Source organism: Neophocaena asiaeorientalis, unplaced genomic scaffold (genome assembly GCF_003031525.2).
Source record: "Neophocaena asiaeorientalis asiaeorientalis breed wild unplaced genomic scaffold, Neophocaena_asiaeorientalis_V1.1 scaffold503, whole genome shotgun sequence".
Lineage (NCBI taxonomy): Eukaryota > Metazoa > Chordata > Mammalia > Artiodactyla > Phocoenidae > Neophocaena > Neophocaena asiaeorientalis.
In genome coordinates, this window is record NW_020173710.1 from 931,038 (window position 1) to 952,357 (window position 21,320).

The 21,320-nt window shown below is 37.6% G+C and overlaps 1 protein-coding gene across 7 annotated transcripts in view; it reads right to left on the minus strand.

Moving 5' to 3' along the window:
• Positions 1-412: 412 nt before the first annotated feature.
• Positions 413-21,320, minus strand: part of KLHL13 (kelch like family member 13) — a 168,452-nt gene continuing 147,544 nt past the window's right edge. For 4 of the 7 annotated variants that reach the window (XM_024750603.1, XM_024750600.1, XM_024750601.1 and 1 more), the window contains 4 exons: positions 21,052-21,248; positions 12,165-12,960; positions 4,146-4,259; positions 414-2,007 (listed from right to left, as the gene is read on the minus strand). In XM_024750603.1, the coding sequence (XP_024606371.1) occupies positions 1,520-2,007; positions 4,146-4,259; positions 12,165-12,960; positions 21,052-21,248 (1,595 nt within the window). In that variant the 3' untranslated portion in view covers positions 414-1,519. Of the gene's footprint in view, positions 2,008-4,145; positions 4,260-12,164; positions 12,961-21,051; positions 21,249-21,320 lie in introns of all 7 variants that reach the window. The other 3 variants (XM_024750599.1, XM_024750604.1, XM_024750605.1) reach the window with 1 other exon arrangement.

Sequence of the window (21,320 nt, forward strand, 5' to 3'; positions counted from 1 at the left end):
AAAACATTTTTTCGGTCAAGAACAAATCTCTTAAGTCATTTTACACAATCCCTTCTCGTTAGGCACGATGGATCTTCTGGAAGACCCGGGAAACCGACCTCAGAAATTTCACTGCTCTTGTGGTTTAGACATATTATTACCCTGTGGGGATGGAGAGGGGTCAGTTAGCATCTTCTACAAACTAATTCCTCAAAGACAACCAACAATGAGTTTTCACCAATGAAGTTTGACCTGGTCAAATTCTTTTCTTCCTTGAATGAAAGTCATTAGTATTCATTAATCCAAGCTGTTCAGTACTCTTAAATTCTGATCATTTGGATCTTGGCATACTAAAAAAAAAAAAGAAAGGTATTTAATCAAAGGAAGCCAAAGGAAGCCAACTCAGACAAGAACAGGATACCTCACACCAAAGCGACATTAAATGTTTTTATTGAACAAAAAAAATAAAACATGGAAGTGGAATTCACTGAGCGAAAGTAGCTCACCAGGTGGAGCTGCTATACTTTGTGCTAAATAATCTTATGAACCGAGTATACAGAATACATATAATATGTAAGTTACCTCAACAGCAAAGGAGAAGGTGTACATTACAGTTTTGGAAGGAAAAATTTGGCCAAATGACAAATTGAGTTGCTCAAAATTTCTAGCCCTTATTCACCTAAATTCAGTATGATTCTACATACGTGCATTCAGTACGTGCATACTGAATTCCCATTTTAATGGAAGCTGCTTTTTGGAAGAAATTTCAAAGTTTTCTTTTTGGCATTTGTTTGACGTGCTACTCAGTTTTTTAAATTCTTCTATTTGATATATGTGTGTGTCTATACTTATACACACTTAAAGAACCCCAAAGCCTTGCTTACAAGTTGAGGGGTCATGCTGTTTTTTTAAATTAATATTCGTGAATTACAATTATTCTTTCTCCTGTGTGTCTAAGAAACTTGATGTGTTCTCAACGTACCCCACAGACAGGTGGGCTGACAGATATGTCAAAAATACTTTATGAAAAGAGGGAGGTAGCTCATGCGAGTTGGCAACCTTTTGTCTATTGTTTCCTGTTGGAGCGGGCTACCTCCCTTTCACATCTCACAGTCAAAGATGAAAGGAAAACTTTTTACTTTGAAGCCTAGTTAGCACAGTTGTACATTTACTATAATCCACCTTCAACTTGGTTTATTGGGCTTTCTAATGTAAGATGACAAATACCTTACACCCAGTACACAGCATCAAAAAAGTACTGCAGAAACATCTTATAGACAATACTTTGCCTTGCTTTTTTTTTTTTTTTTTCTTTCTCCTCGTATGTTAAACATCAGCTTCTATGGGATACATTTCCAGAATGGTTTTGTTACCACCAAACAAACAGCACAAAGAACATCAATGTCGTCTTTTTTCCAATATTTGTATCAATTACTGGAGGCTAATCCTAACATACACTACTTAAGGGGGAGGGCGAAAGAAGAGAATCCATGACACGTTGCAAAGATAGGACTACAGCATCTTAGTTGTAGGGACGATCTTAAGGTGCAGAAAGAGGGGACTCTCTAGAAGGTGATGGTGTGGTTTCTTCAGGTGGAAAAACTGTGAGTGTGCAAGCTCGGATGCCACCCAGGGACTCTGGGAGATCAAAAACCTTATGCCATTCATCTTTATCTGGATCATATTTCTGCACTATCTCTACCATACAACGATTATTCCATGAATACCCACCAACCACGTAGATTTGATTTTCAAAGACAGCGACCCCAACATCACTCTGCCCTCTTAACATGGCAGCAATTGGGGTCCACTGGTCAAGGATCGGTGAGTAGTATTCACAGCTTAGGACATCATCATAATCGCTTGTTCCTCTGAAGTGATTGCCACCAATGACATACAGCCTTTCTCCCACTGTACACATGCAATGCAGACCTCTGACAGTGGTCATTGGCGCCTTCTGGATCCATTTGTCAGTATCAGGGTCAAAGCACATGAGCTCCTTTTGGAAAGTGTCATGAGTAATTCCTCCTAGAGAATGAAAATTACAGGCATGGGGTAAACAGATTATTATAAAAATGCAAAAGTAAATAGGAGACTCTCTGTCACAGGTCACAGATCATTAACGTCTATCCAGGTATTATGACATTTTAGAGCTTATCAACCTTGTTCTTATAAATGTCTCCCTGCTATACTTTCTCTGGATTAAAAATAAAGAAAATAACATTTTCATCTCCTTAAAGAACAAAAATGCAGCTTATATTATTGTAATGACTTTCTCAGACAGAGACCCATGGGATTTAAGAGGTTTTACAGAATGAAAACATATTTTGGCCACTCTTAGAGTTGGGTTTACAGGAAATCCCAACTACAAAGCATCATGCACTTCTGCTGCCCTTCAGCGAGCACCCTCTGGGTGCTGAGCACAGGGCTAGGGCACTTTAAAGCCTAGGCGCCCGTTTCCTCATTTGTCAGATAAGAATGTCCACTCTAGTTCTCTCATTAGGATTGTGACTATGAACTGAAATAAATCACAGTGCTTCGGAAAAGTCGAAAGTATTGTTCAAATGTACAAGCTTAGACGAATGTTCGGAACTGATTATTTTTGTCGAGTTTTGGGTGGGTAGGGTGAGGGTGGGTAACGTCCTCTCTTAAAAAGCTAAAGAATTAGAATGTTGAATATATATGGAATTTTGTATGTACAGCAATTCGTTGTTGCTCTATCGAGTCTCTATCGTCTACAAAGTATATTCTTAGAGCACATCTAAATCAGCCTGTACAATGAAAGGATCAGACCGTATATTCTGCAGATTAGGGAGAAAACTAAACTAATCTTTAGCCATATCATTCAGAGCTCTATGTCTGGTGGCCAGATGGCAATCGATTTTTTTCCTGCTTTTAGATATTTTTTCTGTACTTCACTGAATTGTCAGCAAGCAAAACAGTGCTCTTTGGTCTGAAACTCAGCTGTGGTTCCTAGCCTACTCTTGACTGGGAAGGTCATTCGTGCAACGTACCCTAGTTATGCCAAAGCACCACTAGAACCATTCGAATGTCATTTTTTTCCCCCCAGAAGACTTGGAGCCCTCCTTATAATGGCATAGCAGCTACAAACGTAAAATAGGTGGATGGTGTAAATCATTGATTAGTGGAGCATATGATTTCCTGGATGGCTCTTTCAATATAAGATGTCCCATAGTTGCTCATATATTTAACACCAGAAACCTGCCAGTCATACACTACAGGCCTTTCCCTGATCCTTCTTCATTAGAGATTTCATAAGGCAGCGTTCAGAGACTCAGACCACAAAGACTCAGCCTTTGTTCTCTAATAGCGTAACTGCTGGCCTGACACTGGCAGGCCTTCAAAAGGGGGAAAACTGTCAGAGGTAGACTGTGTCAGGGCCAAATGGTAAGAACCTGAATAACGGAATAAAATTTCAATACCTGAAGTGAACATTACATTAAAATAAGACTCCTTTCTAAATTCTACGGAAGGATGATTTGAACACCAACAGTTTTGAGAATGAAAGCTGTTACTGGGACACTGAGCGAACTGCAACTGTTTCCGAATTTTTTATCAGAAAAGTATATGTGCATATGGCCAAAATACAGGTAATCAACACAGAATTATTTATGCAATGACACCATAGTAGAACCCATTATAATGCTAAGGACAAGAGAAACATATATTATGGGTTGCACTAAATGAGAGAATGAACATTATTATGCATTATATGTATATTGGTAGCAAGTTTTATACACAGTAGAGCTTATATGTTACATAATGATATATTGCCTCATAGAGTTTAGCTAAATTCTGAACAAAAATGAATTAAATGTTGTTATAGAGAATATGAATGGTGGTTATTAGAGTACCGAGTTATTGGAGTACAGGGTATGGGGACTGAAAGGCAAGCTGGAGAAGCTGAAAGCTTCCCAATTTCTTCTAAGTAAGGTATTTACAGTAGGACTGGCTTGCCGCTAGTCTTATAAACTTTTAAAATGCCAAAGGATTCATATGCAAATGCACACACAAAATATATTCTAAAATCAATACAAATTATATTTTGGTTATCCATTTCCAGGATTATTATTAACACCAGATGGAAAGATGGCGACACAGCTAAAAGTCTATGCATTACATTAATTGCATTTGCAATTATTTACCTGAAATATACATTACGCCTCCATACACAGTTCCAGCATGGCCATAGTGGGGCTCACTCATTTTGGCAACGTAGGTCCATTCATTTGTTCTTGGATTGTAACATTCTACTGTAGCTGTTGTTTAAAAAATAAAAGGAAAGAATGAATGAATTTTTAAAAATGATTTATAATTTCAAATTTAGCAATTAATCATTTTTCCTTTTAGGTGGAATAATAATAATATCCAAATAACTGAAACATTTCTATTATAGCTAGGAGATATTCTTTGGGGGCCACTTATATTAATTATTGACGTTATGTTAATAATATGAACCATTAATACATTGATACATGTTACATCAGATGAGCTACGTAATATAATAAGGTAACATTTCTGTTGCTGCAGAAATCACTAGTATTGGGCTTCCCTGGTGGCGCGGTGGTTGAGAGTCCGCCTGCCGATGCAGGGGACACGGGTTCGTGCCCCGGTCCGGGAAGATCCCACATGCCGCGGAGCGGCTGGGCCCGTGAGCCATGGCCGCTGAGCCTGCGCGTCCAGAGCCTGTGCTCCGCAGCAGGAGAGGCCACAACAGTGAGAGGCCCGCGTACCGCAAAAAAAAAAAAAAAAAGAAATCACTAGGATTTCTTTTCTTCTAGGATCTTGTTACATCTTTATAATTTGACATTTCTTTGCTCTACATATGTGGGAAGAAAAGATGAAAAACATCACAAGGAAGAAAAACACTTTTGATTCTATATGATACACCATATAGGAAACAAAGGTTAACAGATATGAAGCAAAATTTTAAGGTGAAAATGAAAGTATGCACACTGCCTGGTGTATGTTTTGATGCCTACTGCTTTATTTTATATCCAGACTACAAAATGGACACTGACGATAATTTTTCAGTATTTACACATTAAAGCCAATAGCTTGTATATAACCACCCGATACCGTTGTAGCCAGTACCGCTCTTAACTTGAAGATGATTAGCAGCATAATATGAAGTTCAGATTTTTATCAGGGGTACTTCCTCTCAGTAACAAATTTATCATCTTTAACATAAAGTATCTGAGGCCTCATCTTACTTAAATATCAATGTGTTATAACCTTAAGACTAGAACAATGACAGTCCAGACAGATAGAAAATGTGATCTTTTTTAAAAGGCAGAAAAACAATAGGGATGTTAGGAGGACTCTGGTCAAAAGTACAACATCTAGACTGATTTGAGAAGTTTATACTATTTATCGCAGACGTTGCCACTTGCTAACCCAAATGCTTGTCTCCACTAACCCTGCTTTTTTCTTACTAACAGAACCACAACACTGCTCAGGAAAGCACTGTGCCCAACTCAAAATAAAATTCAAATTAGCAGGTTCCCTTGAAGCTGGAATTGATGATATGATACAGTTGCAGGCAATGGAATGGAAGCAGGAGGATACTGAGTGGGGCTATTTGATCAAGCCACCGGAATAAAATTTGGCTACTTGCAGCCAAATGCAATCCTAATTGATGAATCATCCTTTGAACAAGTTTTCCTATTTAAGAAAACAACAGTAATGTGAGAACAGGCAAAACTAGAGAGAGAGAGAGATTAATTTTCTACTCTCTTCAATAACTTCATTTCAACAAATTCACTACATGAACTACTTATTTCTCCTCTAACAACACCTGCATGATACCACTTCTCGTATCCCTTTACCGATTTCCTTTTCTACTTTAGTTTTGAATTTTCAGTCTTATTTCAAAGGCTTTTAACTGTTCTCTTTTTTTATCTCTTGTTATTTTTGTTCATTGCTTCAGGCTTGGGCCCTCACCAACTCTATATCTTCTAAACCTTCCCATCAGGTAGCAAGATCCTGCAAAATCTTGTCCCCAAATAAGGGCTATTTCCACAATTAATGACAAACTAAAATTGTTTGCTCCAATACTGTTTGTGACTATTTTCAGTCACTGGATGTCTTCTTCTTTTTTTTTTTTTAATTTATTTATTTTTGGCTGCGGTGGGTCCTCGTTGCTGCGCACGGGCTTTCTCTAGTTGCGGCGAGCAGGGGCTACTCTTCGTTGTGGTGCACGGGCTTTTCATTGTGGTGGCTTCTCTTGTTGCGGAGCACAGGCTCTAGGTGTGCGGGCTTCAGTAGTTGTGGCACACAGGCTTAGTTGCTCTGCAGCATGTGGGATCTTCCCGGACCAGGGCTCAAACCCGTGTCCCCTGCATCGGCAGGAGCGTTCTTAACCACTGCGCCACCAGGGAAGTCCTGGATGTCTTCTTGAATGTTCAGTTCCATTTGCCTTCAGCATGACTTTTGCCTAATCGACAAGCAAAATCCTCCTGAATGTATATCATTAATGGTAGGGTTTTATCCGACAAAAGAATGTAGTCTAATCACACATCCTATCAGAAGGGTTTTAAAGACTTCTTTCCGTCTATTTGATGTCAAAGGTAGCTTTTACTCCAGTTCTGTGCTTTTCTTAATGAAGAACTCTGCCTTGACCTTTGAAATTTCTAGACTGTTACACTCTTTCTTTACATCTAATTCAACCTGTTCTTATGCAGTTTGCATTAGTTTCCTCTTATTTTTTTATAGGGAGCTAGAATCTGAATAGTTATTCACTCTTTACGATTATTAAAATTTTCCTATGTAGAAAGATAATGCTGTTCTTCTATCACTGAGTTAACTGCATTTTTTTGGTAATGGGGGTTATAAGAATCCATCTATACTTTCTCATACAGGGGTCCCTGAAATGTAAGATGGCTATTAATCACCAGTAACACAACAAGTATATAATAGTTCATCATCCCTAAACTTGTCTTCTTCCAGCTACATAAGCCATCTCCTTTAGCTTTTCCCATCATTTAATCTTTATTGTCTCCATGCAGGATTGTTATTGTTATTAGTAAAATCAATATATTTAGTTTTAAAATAGAATATATCTAATTAACAAGTCTATATATTGATACATGCCCTTAGTTCTATTTTCCATATTTACAAGGCAATGAGATGTTAGGGCCAACCACCTTGATAGGGGGAGGGGACACGGGATGAGCCTCAAGGAGTTGGAGCCACAAAGCAGTGAGTCCATCACAGTCTGTGACAGGTAGGAATGGTAATGAGGTAATTGGGAAAATCTAGAACAGGGGAGGTCAGGCAAACTACCGCCTGTAAGCCAAATCCAGTACGTCGTCTGCTTTTGTATGGCCAACAGGATAAAAATATGAATGGCGTTTACATTTTTAACGAGTTGGAAACACATATCAAAAGAAGAATAGTTCGTGAAATATGAAAATTATATGGAATTCGAATTTCAGTGTTCACATATAACGCTTTATTGGAACACAACTTCACTCATTTGTTTATAAACAAATTGTCTATAGTTGCTTTCATAATACAATAGCGGAGCTGATTAGTTGTGACAGATCCTACAGCCTGCAAAGCCAAAAAGATTTCCTTTCTGACAATAGGGATCAGTTTTCTGATCCCTATTCTAGAGAATCACCTTCAGTAGTCTGGTGGCCTAGTATTTAAATTAGAGACCCTCCCTAATTCAAGAATTGCACTTCGGTTGGTTATTTCACATAACTCATCAGGGACTCTTATTTTCTCAGGTGATTCCACTGGAGTTCAGAATCGCGCACAAGGGATGACGTGGAATTTACTTGTTCTTTGAGGTTAGGAAAGAGATTAGTCCTGAAGAAAACCATTTGGACAATAATGGCTCCCACAAAGAGGGGATGGTCTCTAGAATCCTAGAGTGCCAGTTAGTAATATGTCGCTTAATAAACTGCAAATCCATTAAGGGATATGGATGCATTTGATAAATTTCAGTAATTTTATCGTACATTTATTTGGAAAAATCTACCACGTTTTCTATAAGTTATTTCATTACTTGAAACCCTGACTTATTTAACTGAAGTGAAAGATATCTGAGCCGTCATATTTCTCCTCAACACCGAAATCTTCAATGGAAGATCAATTTCTTATATGACAATTTTGAAAGATACCAGAAATAACTGACCCCTTTTTCACTTAAGTGACAGCTACTCTAAGCTTTCCCCAGTTTCCCACTGTACCCAGTGTCAAAGGAAAGTAGCATTTCTAAGGAATTATATTTCAGCAATAAGCCAGGCTCACACACACACTAACAGTATCGTTTTTATGTACTGTGGGCTTGGGTCCATACACTCCATGGCAAGATTTTAAAAGGCTAAATGCATTAAAATGACCTAAAATGTCTTGCAAACGCTGCCACTGTTTTCTTTTCATCATTATATACAGGCAATGGTTATTGTGTGTATGAAGAATAAATGATGTACTGGTACTAATGAACCTGTTAAACCGTGAAATGATTTTCCCATCAATCCCGTTTTCCTGACACCCATTCCTACTCCCCTTCTCTATTTACATAGACATATGACTATGTCAACATAATCAGTTAAGATGGAATGTTATTACAACAGATGTTAGTGTGGGGCGGAGGGAGGGGGTGCCATTAAAAAACGCTTATGGAACATGAGAAATGTTTAAAAACCCTGCCTCGCTGGAACATTCAGAAATATAAGCAAGCATTTCTTTAGAACCAAAATCTACTATTCTGCAAAAATAATGGGTCTAAGAAAATTACAAAGGGCAACTGACACATATCCTCTTCTCATTTATACAAGGAGAAACATTATAAACAGAATTCAGAAGAACACATTAATGTTCTTCTTTTGGGAGGTAATCAGGGTGGTTACATCACGATTGGTTACCTCAACGATACAGAATGTGATGAGACGGACCCGCCTACTTCATATCCCCACATGGGTGTAAAATAGGAGGAACTCAAAGGGGTAGGGTGGGTCAGGCGGAAAAGAAAACAAAACAAAACGAAGCTGCTTGCTACTTGGTTTTACATAATGACTCTTTTGGGCCTGAAGGTTCTCCTGGAATCAAGACTCTATATTGGAGTGTACTTAATAAGTCAATCACACGATTTTTTAAAACAAACTTCCAATACATTTTAACTTCAAATATGTAGCACAGAATGGATTTGCTGGGTATGCTGATTTTAAGGGAAGCAGTCACCTTCTACAAAAGCTTAGTTGCTTATAGATTCTAGGAGAAAATTTCAAACAGAAAGAAATATCAAATAGTTGCCCTCTAAATGGAATTATAGTTGTCCTTCGGTATTGAGGGTTTGTGTCTATATTATAATCATACATTTATTTGTGAAAACACAGTTTATGAATTAAGATAAAAATGGACCTCTGTTTACCATCTAGACGGGGAGTATTTTTGTAGAATATTTAAATCATTATCCTTAGGTTTAAGCTCTGGGCGATTGTGTTTTTAAAGTCTAAATATAATCAAACAGTTATTACAAATTTAGGAACAGCTCATGAAAAGCATGATTCTCTTGTATCCTGTCACTTTCAAAGTGAAACACAGAAGACTGTTTTTAATAAGACATTAAAGGGGTGATTTCTGAAGGTCATGAGCAAGGAAGCCAGCCGCTTGCCCAACGGGGTAGTCTACTTCTTGTTTCCAATTGAGCATAACGTGGGAAGAACTCAAACAGGGTAAGGATTCAGTCAGAAGAAGGAAGCCTCTAGCGCCTCAATCTTATATAACAACTCTCCTTGGCCTGAAGATGATAAATTCTCAGAATATAAATATTAGGAACAATATATCGAAAACTTAATAGCTGCATATTAACAGAGGTGATAACATTACCAAGCAAGCAGTGACTGAAAAATGGAGCTATTTCCTTAGAGAAAAGAAGTTTCAAAATGACCACTGACTGCCAGGGCTGATGACCTATAATTTGTAAACTTGTAAAGATGAACTTACATAAGTGGTTTTTCTAAGAAAGTGTCAAGTCACTACTTGCATCTTCTGGTTCTTTCCAGACACCATAAATTTAAAATAGTATAATAACATGAAAATAATGTGTGTGGGTTGACTGAGGAAATGACAGTTCTACACTAAGGGTATTAATGTGTCAAGTGCTTTTAAAAGTCTGATTATTAAAATATATTGGGAAACTTGTGTGGTTCATCATCCTGACAGCTAGTCCAACAATCTGGAAAGTCTGGCCTTAGAAAAAATTTCACTGTGAGAACAAAGGGGGAAAAAAAAATGGGTAGGAAACATCAGTAACATTAAGACCATGTCACTCATACAGATTGCCAACAAACACATGAAAAGATGCTCAACATCACTAATCATTAGAGAAATGCAAGTCAAAACCACAATGAGGTATCACCTCACACTGGTCAGAATGGCCCTCATCAAAAAATCTAGAAACAATAAATGCTGGAGAGGGTGTGGAGAAAAGGGAACCCTCTTGCACTGTTGGTGGGAATGTAAATTGATGCAGCCACTATGGAGAAAAGTATGGAGGTTCCTTAAAAAACTACAAATAGAACTACCATATGACCCAGCAATCCCACTACTGGGCATATACCCTGAGAAAACCATAATTCAAAAAGAGTCATGCACCAAAATGTTCATTGCAGCACTATTTACAATAGCCAGGAGATGGAAACAACCTAAGTGCCCATCATCGGATGAATGGATAAAGAAGATGTGGCACATATATGCAATGGAATATTACTCAGCCATAAAAAGGAATGAAATTGAGTTATTTGTAGTGAGGTGGCTGGACCTAGAGTCTGTCATATAGAGTGAAGTAAGTCAGAAAGAGAAAAACAAAGATGGTATTCCATATATATATGGAATCTAAAAAAAAAAAAGAAAAAGTGGTCATGAAGAACCTAGGGGCAAGACGGGAATAAAGACGCAGACCTACTAGAGAATGGACTTGAGGACACGGGGAGGGGGAAGGGTAAGCTGTGACAAAGAGATATGGGGATATATGTATACGTATAGCTGATACACTTTGTTGTACAGCAGAAACTAACACAGCAATGTAAAGTGATTATACTCCAATAAAGATATATGTCACAAACAAGAAAGAGCTTGATAAGCTGAAAAGTTTAAGAGCTGAGAGCAGCTCTTTTTGTCTCCAATAAACTGCTTATTCTCAAATCCATTAGACTACCTTTTATTTTTTAGAATACTGAAGAAAAAGATTCTGATAATTACTCTGAATTTATCCAGAGCCAATGCCAATATTTCAAACTTCCCCAGCATTATGGAACCTGGAATACCGTTCAACTACAGGGACTCCATTTCGAACAGAGAATAAAGGAAGATGGGTGTTACCCATTGTTACCAAACAATGATGGCAATGACAGATATGTAACACATGACATAAAATGTGGTCTTTCTGACTTCTTGGACAGCCACCTTGTTCCAATTTTATCTAAAATAACAAAATTGGTGTTAATTCATGTAGCCAAAGTGTTGGTCTATGTTAACTGTACTTGTCGCTGATCTTAGATTAGGAAGAAGGGACCATCAAATAATAAAGCTTACCAGATCAGTTTACAGTGAAGAAAACTGTTTCGTATTTCACCAAGAGAGAATGATTTTTCAGACTAATAGTTACGTATCATAATACTCACAGTAAATAAACTCTGGATAATATTGAACTCTGAACACTTAGTAGATAAGAAAATCATCTTACTCTGTGGCCTGTGGTAGGTAACAGATTACGTAAAAGAAGCAACTATAAAAGTCCGTGCTCTGTAAGGAAGAATTTTAACCTGTTCAGCAAACTATTATGTGGGCTTTTAAAATGGAAAATGAGGGAACATGCCAAACTTCTGTCCAAGATACTATTAGAATTTAAATTAGCAGAACATACTTTTTAGTTGAACCTTCAAGATGAAAACCACAGACACTGCACAAGTAAAACATTCTGCAACATATTGATATATTTGTAAGATAATAATTTGTAGTGTGGCCAACAATGTATGCCCAGATAAGGCGTACAGATGGTCTCTGATATTTTCTAAGAAAAACAGTTTAAAATAAAATCCTGGCTACATTTTTTGGTCTTTGATGTTACAAAACTGCTTATTTTATGATTTGACAAGAATCTGGGGGTAAAGAAATTAGCCTCTATGCTTAATAGAAGTGCACACACTTACGCAGTTCACCAGCTGCATTTCGCCCACCAACTGCATACAGGTATCCTTTGAGGGCACTTAGGTGGAAGAAGGTGCGCTTTTCGTTTAAAGATGCAACTTGCATCCACTTATTGTATCGAGGATCAAATCTGAAGACTGTATCAACTGCTGTTTTTCCTTTCGTGTCATAATTACTCTGTCCACCAACGACGTACAGGAAATTTCCAATGACGGCAATGCCATGCTGGTACCTTGGGGCATCCATGGGGGCTAAGGACTTCCACTCGTGAGCCTTTTCATCATACATGCGCAATTCCTTGCTGACAACCAGCTGCTGCCTCAGCACTCCTCCTAGTGTAACCAAATGAGTGGTGTCAGACCGAATGGCAGTCCTGTCTGACTGCATCACTGGCTGCATATATGGCATCATTTGGTAATTGCTGGCTTCCAACAGGAGATTCACACACGTGTTGTCAGTTCTCATGAAATCCACGGTTTGCACGTAATTAATGAGCTCTTGTGGTGTCATCAGTGGAAATCGTATGTTCTTCATTAATTTTGCAGCAAAGTCCATCCGAGGCTCTTCCAGGCGTAGCCAGCGACAGGTAGCCTTAAAGAGCTCAAGTTCAGTGCAGTGCTTAAGGCTATTACTGGAAAGCACGAAGGCAAGACGTTCAAAAGGGAGTTTCAAGAACTCCCCGGTGCTCAGCAATGCAGGAAAATTCTTCAAGACGAAACTGTTAACGTATTTATCCACTTCTGTCAGATTGTAGGTGTTGGCAATCCGCCCAACTTCGACACAATTGTCTAAAGTGACCTATTAAGCCAATTACAAAAAATTAAAACCCAACTACTTTCATGGCACTCACGCCTGGACACATAAATACCTGTACTAGAATGAGAGTAAATATGCTTTTTACTGCCCATATAGATGCAAATAAAGCTTCCTTTCTCCATATATTAACGATTTAAAGGGAATTCACAAACTACCCTTACCTAATCCAATAGAAAGGTGACTAAAAGAAAATGCTCATTCCAAGTCAGTAGATTGAAAGTTACTCTAAGAAACAATGGTATAACTTGACTATGGCCAAAATAATTACTTTTCTCTCCTCAAAATGTGTCCTCACCACCCCCAGCCAAATACTAAGAAAATTCTGGCCAGATGGAAGTTCTGGAAAAATAGAAAGTTATTCTATTATGAACCATCTCAATCCACTTTTCAGTCATGATTCTTAAAAGTAACTCAGCTAGCAGATCCACACACAGAAAAACTCTAGTACCCGATCCCTAAATGTCTCTTTCCTGTCAACAGGCTTCATTCATCACTATGATTCATTTTAATTCCTTTAAAAGTTACTGCATATAGTGAAGATAATTTAATAGGGCCATTATTCCTAGGGTGAAGTTATTCTCCATATTATTTATGTTTAAACAGAAGCAATGAAATCACCTTCTTGAGGGCTGGAATGGGTGTTTCCACATCAAATCATTCCTTTTGTTTAGTTTTTGGTATGTATGCTGATGGCTGGCACCATAGTTCTCCTTAGCCACCCTCTTACTCTCAGCATACTGTAGCTCTGCCTGGAGTCCACGTTAGCCCCCCGAGATTTCCCCAGCACAGAGTAAAATATACCAAAAACGGGAGCCATGAAAAGGAGAGAAGCTATGGAGAGGCCTATCTTCAGCAGGAAGTCTTTTCAGTGCTCTAATAAATGATGGGTCCAAAATGAAAATAGGAAAATCGTATCAGCAAATATTATGTAAAGCATAAGTCACAAAAACAAGCCTACCATACAAATGTCTGTGTGTGTGTGTGTGTGTGTATACAAACACAGAGACAGGTCAAAGGCAAAGAATTCAAATGTTTTTTCTTAATTTTGTCAGGGTGTGTGTTCACGAATGTTACATAAACCTCATTGATGCAACTGTATTATTAACAGATCGGCAGATGCTTAAGAGAAAACTGGCTGATCCTTCTATCATCTTTCTATTGAAAAGCTGAAATGACTCCTCTGCATAAAGTAACAGCCCAGTTATGATATAATACCACTGAAAGCTCTAAGGCCAACACACACACACACACACACACATGCTGCTATTTTCACAGATTTATTACTCAAGAAGAATTTGAACTCTTTTAAGCATCCTATTTGCTTCACAAAAACCATCAACGATTTTAAATGGTTATTATACTTAATAGCTATGTATTTAAAAACACCTAAAATAAATTGTAACACAAAAGAACCAGGAAAAATCAATTAACAAATTATGGGCCTTTTGAAATCCACAGTTTAATACTGTTCAGTACCTTGGTTAATAATAAAAAATACAGGGCTTCCCTGGTGGTGCAGTGGTTGAGAGTCCGCCTGCCTATGCAGGGGACACGGCTTCGTGCCCTGGTCCGGGAAGATCCCACATGCCGCGGAGCAACTGCACCCGTGAGCCACAACTACCGAGCCTGCACGTCTGGAGCCTGTGCTCCGCAATGGGAGAGGCCACAGCAGTGAGAGGCCCGCGTATCGCAAAAAAAAAACAATAATAATAAAAAATACATTTCAATCCACTTTTAGGAGTGGCAGGTTGGTGTCTCATACAATTTTAAGTTGTGTAAATGAAGTTACAGTTAAAGCCTCATTGCCCAAATCACCCCAGGTGGAAGGGATTCCTGTTTGGGGTAGTAGATCCACCTTATAAGGTAAGTAAGACATAGTCCTTCCCCAGAGCAAGGGTAATTTTCACTGTTTTTTTTTTTTTCTTTTTTTGGCCGTGCCACGTAGCATGAAGGGTCTTAGTTCCCCAACCAGAGATTGAACCCACGCCCCCTGCAGTGGAAGCGCAGAGTCTTAACCACTGGACCGCCAGGGAAGTCCCAATTTTCATTTTTGAAGATGTTTGCTAATATGGATAAGCAAAAGTTGATGAAAACACAAATATATTTCCTAAGTATGCAGATTCTTATCATTACTGATATGATTACAAATAAAAACAACAAAGAATGTATACTTTAAATGGGCAAAATGATAGCATTGGTTGTTAGTCACCAAATTTAAATCTAAATTTATAGCATATAATACAAACCAAGATTAACGGAAACCAAACTGTGTAATTTAGAACTGGGATCAAGGTATTTAGTTCCTTCTTCAGTTTCATTCAATAAGAAAACAGTTACTAAAACAATAGGATAAAAAAAACTACCTTGTATTTAAGGGCATTTGGAAAATCCCTTTTATATATCAGATATACAAATGCACAGGACTGGAAAATCCTTGACAGACTACTTAGTCAATATAGATAGCTGCCTACTCTTTCCTTTAAAAAAAAATCACCAGAGAATGGTATTTCATAAACTTCTGAATTGTCATCTTCTTGATAGAAAGACTAAGTATTTTCTATAGCTCATGTACAATAGCTACCACACTGTAGGTATATAGCAAAGGTTAAATACTATGATTATCAACAATATATAAATTAAAGACGTGATGATAGATACAACTAAAAATAGAATATCTGCTGAATTAACGTAGCAAATTACTAGAACCTTATTAATTTTAAATGAGACTCAGATAAGAAAAATACGTAACAGGAAATTAATTTTTATGAAGTGCATGTAATCAAAGCTAAAAATATTAATTGTAGGCTATAAGGATTGTAGAAGCACAGTCTAGAATAACAGTTAACAATATAAACAGATCAAAAATGATGGAATAGCGGTAAACAATTTTTGGAAAGATACAGGATTATTCAATTATAGTTCATTTTAATGCATTCTCAGTCGTAATTCTTAAAAGTGCTTCAGCTTGCATAGTCCTGATCATTTAGCCTAGACAATATTAAATAATGAATATGTACATTAATATAACATACAATGCAATTCATGTACATAATAGAATACATTATATTTTAAAATATAAAACATGAATTTAAAGCTTATTAAAAAAACCAAACTCGGGCTTCCCTGGTGGCGCAGTGGTTGAGAGTCCGCCTGCCGATGCAGGGGACACGGGTTCATGCCCCGGTCCGGGAAGATGCCACATGCCGCGGAGCGGCTGGGCCCGTGAGCCATGGCCGCTGAGCCTGCGCGTCCGGAGCCTGTGCTCCGCAACGGGAGAGGCCACATCAGTGAGGGGCCCACGTACCGCAAAAAAAAAAAAAAAAAAACCAAACTCATAAGTAGAAAGAACTCTAATTTCATCTGAATATATACCCTGGCCAAAATTCCAAAGAGTCATTACAGAAGTTAAGCCAAATAATTATATTAGAGTTTTAAAGGATAGAGAAGCAAAAAAGACAAAATTTCTCAACTGCTTATGAGAACCAATGACATTATTTTAAAAACAATCAAGTGTACATTTAAGTTTCCTTGATATAAATTACTATAAATTATTCTACTATAATCAAGCAGCCTTCATGGTCATCCTAAAGGCAGTTCTAAGCATCATAATCCTCAATTGTCATTAACATCCTGGTATTCACTGCTGCCATATTAACATAATTTGATACTTTAATGACAGCTTTCAGCTGTGATTAACATAATTTGATACTTTAATGACAGCTTTCATCAGCAATCTGTGATGTTATGTTGCTGAAATTCAGTGTCTTATACAAATAAATTCCCATTTAGGAAAAAAAAAGCAAATGAGTATCTGCTTTTGTACTCTCAAAGGGAGAGCAAACACTAAGAAATTAGCTGGCAAATTTGGGGGGACTCCTCAAATATTCAGTGTACCAAATTCTCCTTAGCGCTATCTAGTTTATTAAAATGACAGCCTGACATCAAGTACAACCAATGCAGAGAGAGAAAGCACGTCCACAGAAAACGACTGGGAAGAGATCAAACAAGCTACTTTCGGGGGTCGAGGATATAACAGGCATCTTCGCCTGGGCCTCCTTCCACAGGTGAGAACATCACAGGACACAAGGAAGGGACCTTTTGGTTAGAAGGACAAAGGGATGATAAGAAAACTAAAGCCTTTCTCTCCCAGTCTTGTCTCTCTTCGGATGATGAGTGCCATTCGAGGTGAATACTGATGGTGTGTCCAGCTTGGGGAAGCCAATTTTCTTATTCCTTTTCACTTTGAATGCACTTCCTCTGCTGGTTGCAGTATTAGTGATCACAATGGTCTTTGGGGGCGTAAATTGGTTTAGGCCCAGGCTGAGATTCTTCTTTCCCTCCAGAGTCCCAGACGGCAGATGGGCAAGAATGGGCTGGTTAAAGTTATATGCAGGGATGATATTTAGAATATTTGAGTACCAACTAATCAGAATAGATGCTCGATCATAAACAACCGGTATCTGGGTACTACTTACTGAATATCAGCCTTAGCAATAAGGAAAACAAGACTGGTTTGGTGGGGAGGGAAACAGTTTTGATTCGTTGTAAAATTATCTATACAATTTTTTCTTTAATTTGCATTGAACCTCCCCAAAAGCATTACCTGGAAAGACGTGTTAATTAATCTTAATGGATAAATCCAATTTAGATTAAAGAAGGAATGTGAAATATATGTACTATACAGGAAACCCTTACGTCAAAAGGAACATTCCCAAAGCTTCCTGCTGCTATCATCACATTATAGCAAAAGAAGCCGTCTTTTCTAATAACTTCTTCTGATTCCCTTCATTGTTGCCTTTTCTCCCACAAATGCACCTCCCTTGTTTTCCAAGGTCTCCCACTCTTTATCCCAGTCACCTCAATAAATGTCTCTGCACTTCATTGTGATCCCCCCAACCTGATCAGTGACAATAAATGTACAGGTGGAACCAATCATAGACCTGTATCAAGAAAAAAAAATAAGCACTTTAAAAAAATGAGTTTAAAGAAAGACTACACCGAGTCTAAAGCACAGGGGCAGCTTCATTCTCTGATTAAATATGCTTTTATGTAAAAAAGAAAAGGGTTTGTTGCTTACCTTCATTCTGCTCTGTTTATTCTGTATAACTAAATTTAAACTGTAATATTTCCACCTCAATTACAAATGTTCTATTTCAGCAACCTTACATTAAATTGGGCTCTACGGGCTAGCCTGTAATCCTCCATAACAGTAATAATGTGGGGAAAGCGCTAGATGTTACAAATTCCAAACGGCAAACAAATGGTAAACAAAAAATTTGACTACAACCTGTTTGTAAATCAGGGAGTGGCTGCATGGGATTTAACATGCTGTAGTTATGCAGTGTCATAAGACAAAAACTAATGTAACTTTTGTAGGTATGTAACTAAACAAAGGTAAATTTCCGTTATCTCCATGATATATGACAGTAAATGTTTTTAGTTTTATAGAAAATTTTACCTACTCTGCTTTATATCCTTCACTGTCATCCTTCTGTTTTCTTTTCATGCTCTCTTTTCTATAACTACCAAGAAAATCACACAGCAAGAACAAAAGTACCAGATACTATAAACTCTAATACTAATTACAACCCTAAGATAAAAGTATTACTGCAAAGGAAGGCAAAGGTCGGAGGGGAGGGGTTCTTGTTCTATTGAGCCTGATGCTCCCTTATAGAAAACTGGTGTCTCTATCGCACCAAAGGCAAGTGGGGCTTTATTATTGGTTGTTGTGTTGTTTTTTTTTTTTAAGCAATATAGAGCTGTTCGTTTTATTTTTTTAATTTTAATTTTATTTATTTTAAAATTTTATTTTTAATTTATTTTTATTTTTGGCTGTGTTGGGTCTTTGTTGCTGTGCGCAGGCTTTCTCTGGTTGCGGCGAGCGGGGGCTACTCTTAGAGCTCCCTGTGCTATACAGTAGGTCCTTATTAGTGATCTATTTTATGTATAGTAGTGTGTATCTGTCAATTATTATCATATTGAAAGTTATCATTCAAAATTAACATATAAATGCTTAGTGGATGATTTGCTGACTCACATTTTATGTACCACTGCTCCTCTTCATCCACACACATGGTTAAGTTCGGATACAAAAGAACTGTGTTCGAAGCTAATTTTTCTTTCTAGACGCTCAAACCCAAGTAGTGTTTTGGTTATATGAACTATAATCCTACTATATCATTAAAAACATAAACCTATTTCCTCAAAACATTTGGGTTAAGCACACAATCATGAGGCTGTTATATTTTTAAATTATCTAAAATAACTTAGCTTGTGGGAGAAATAAAAACAAATCTACCTTTGAAAAATATTTATATTATCTTGAAACTTTCAGTTCTTATACAGAGGAAAGGCACCCAGGGCTACTGTTTTTCCTGATTCATTTGACTGCTGAGAAGGAAAGGGGTAATAGAGTAAGCCTGAATATTTAACTAAGATATGGAATGCATGAAAGAAGGATAAAGGAAAAGTTGGATTTTATATAATCCTTAAACTAATAATCCACCAACTTTTCTCAAAAATTAGCATGGATTCTGAGAGGGAAGATTTCCAACGTAAAATCACATAGACATATCCTAAGCAAACAGGATGAAAGACAAGTAAATAGTATGGTACTAAGAAAATAGCTGTTTCCTCAAAGCTCATAGGCAAGAAAGTTCTAAAATGAAGAGTGTTGGCGTAAACTATAGCACAAGTAAGCTTTGTCAGGGACATGTCTCTTCTCCTTTAGAAACGGGCTTTAGGATATCTGCAGAGACACTAGGAATGAAAAACATAACCTTTAAGACAATATTGAGTGTTTATAAAAATGAAGAAATTTTCAAAAGGGCAAAAACATAGTTATAATAAATGCTTCAAGGAGGTTAAGGAACCAACAACATTCTAATTACAGGAAATTTGTCAATATTGCAAAATTACTATGATATCATCTTGAGATAAACTTGCTTTAAATAGAGTTATCTAGAACAAAATTTTTTTTTTGTTTGTTTGTTTGTTTTTGTTTTGCGGTACGCGGGCCTCTCACTGTTGTGGCCTCTCCCGTTGCGGAGCACAGGCTCCGGACGCGCAGGCTCCGGACGCGCAGGCTCAGCGGGAGGTGGGATCTTCCCGGACCGGGGCACGAACCCGTGTCCTCTGCATCGGTAGGCGGACTCTCAACCACTGCGCCACCAGGGAAGCCCCCAAATTATTTTTTAATACCGTTATTTTGACGTGTATATTTTTATAACTTCACAAATCATGCTTTACCCAGTTTGGTTCTTTTCTTTCAAACTAAGGAACTGATCACAACGAATATCTTAAGTGATAAGTACAATAGGTCAACAGTGTCTATGGTTAGTGATTAGTTCCAAGGAAATTATGGCACTGTACCTAGTTTGGCTCAGGACAACCACGTATTGCTAAGATCAGTGCAAAGCAATGTTAAGAATTGATAAGTGTGAGCATCAAGTGTTATTAATTTAAGGGTCTCAACTAAAATGAGGCACTGTCCTCAGGAACCGGGTGACTGTAAGTAGTTCACTGATTGGTGGTTGTATGTACCCTCTTTTATCTATTAAAAAAGGCTGAAAATGACTCAGCAGGTGATGTGTCTCTATAGAATCAAGACTCATATCCTTACAGATTTACACATCGATGTTACTTCTTCTCAGGATCCAACTCCCATATTTAAAGGAAGAAAAAATGACTGAGTCTATCTTAAAAGACTTCTAGAACCTCAGATTACTTTCCCACAGAATTCCACTTAAGGAACATGTTTGTATAAAATCATTAAGGTGAATAAAACCAAATTATAATACGAACGTTAACAAACAGGTTAAGGAATACATCGTTATCAAACACTATTACTGTCTAATGTCATTTGATTACACAGAAGGCTTTTCTTAAATGATTCTATTTTGTAAAAACGCACCTGTAATATTTTCCCATCGACCTGCTTCTAGACCATATACGACATGACACCTCTCTCTAATGGCCAGGGTTTCACGTCTATACAACAGATTCATGAGTCTACTCTAAACAGGCTATGACGGAGTCCACCGCAGGAAAAGATCTGATTTGAAAATGTCTTACCCCAGATATGAGAAATACTTTGCAGAAGTCCAAAACCGGCAGAATCTGTAGAAAACTGGCAGCTTCCAGTGTGTCTTGAAGGTTGTCCATATTAAGAGAAAGCTTTGCAGTGTAAATGAAATCAATAATTTTCCTTAAACCGACTTTGCTCACGCCATGAAGCTTAATGCACATTAAATCTTGTTCTTTCATTCCACCTTAAATAAAAAGACATTCCATTAAATGACCGTGGATAATTTAATTAAGGTCAAACTCACTTCTGCTGCTAA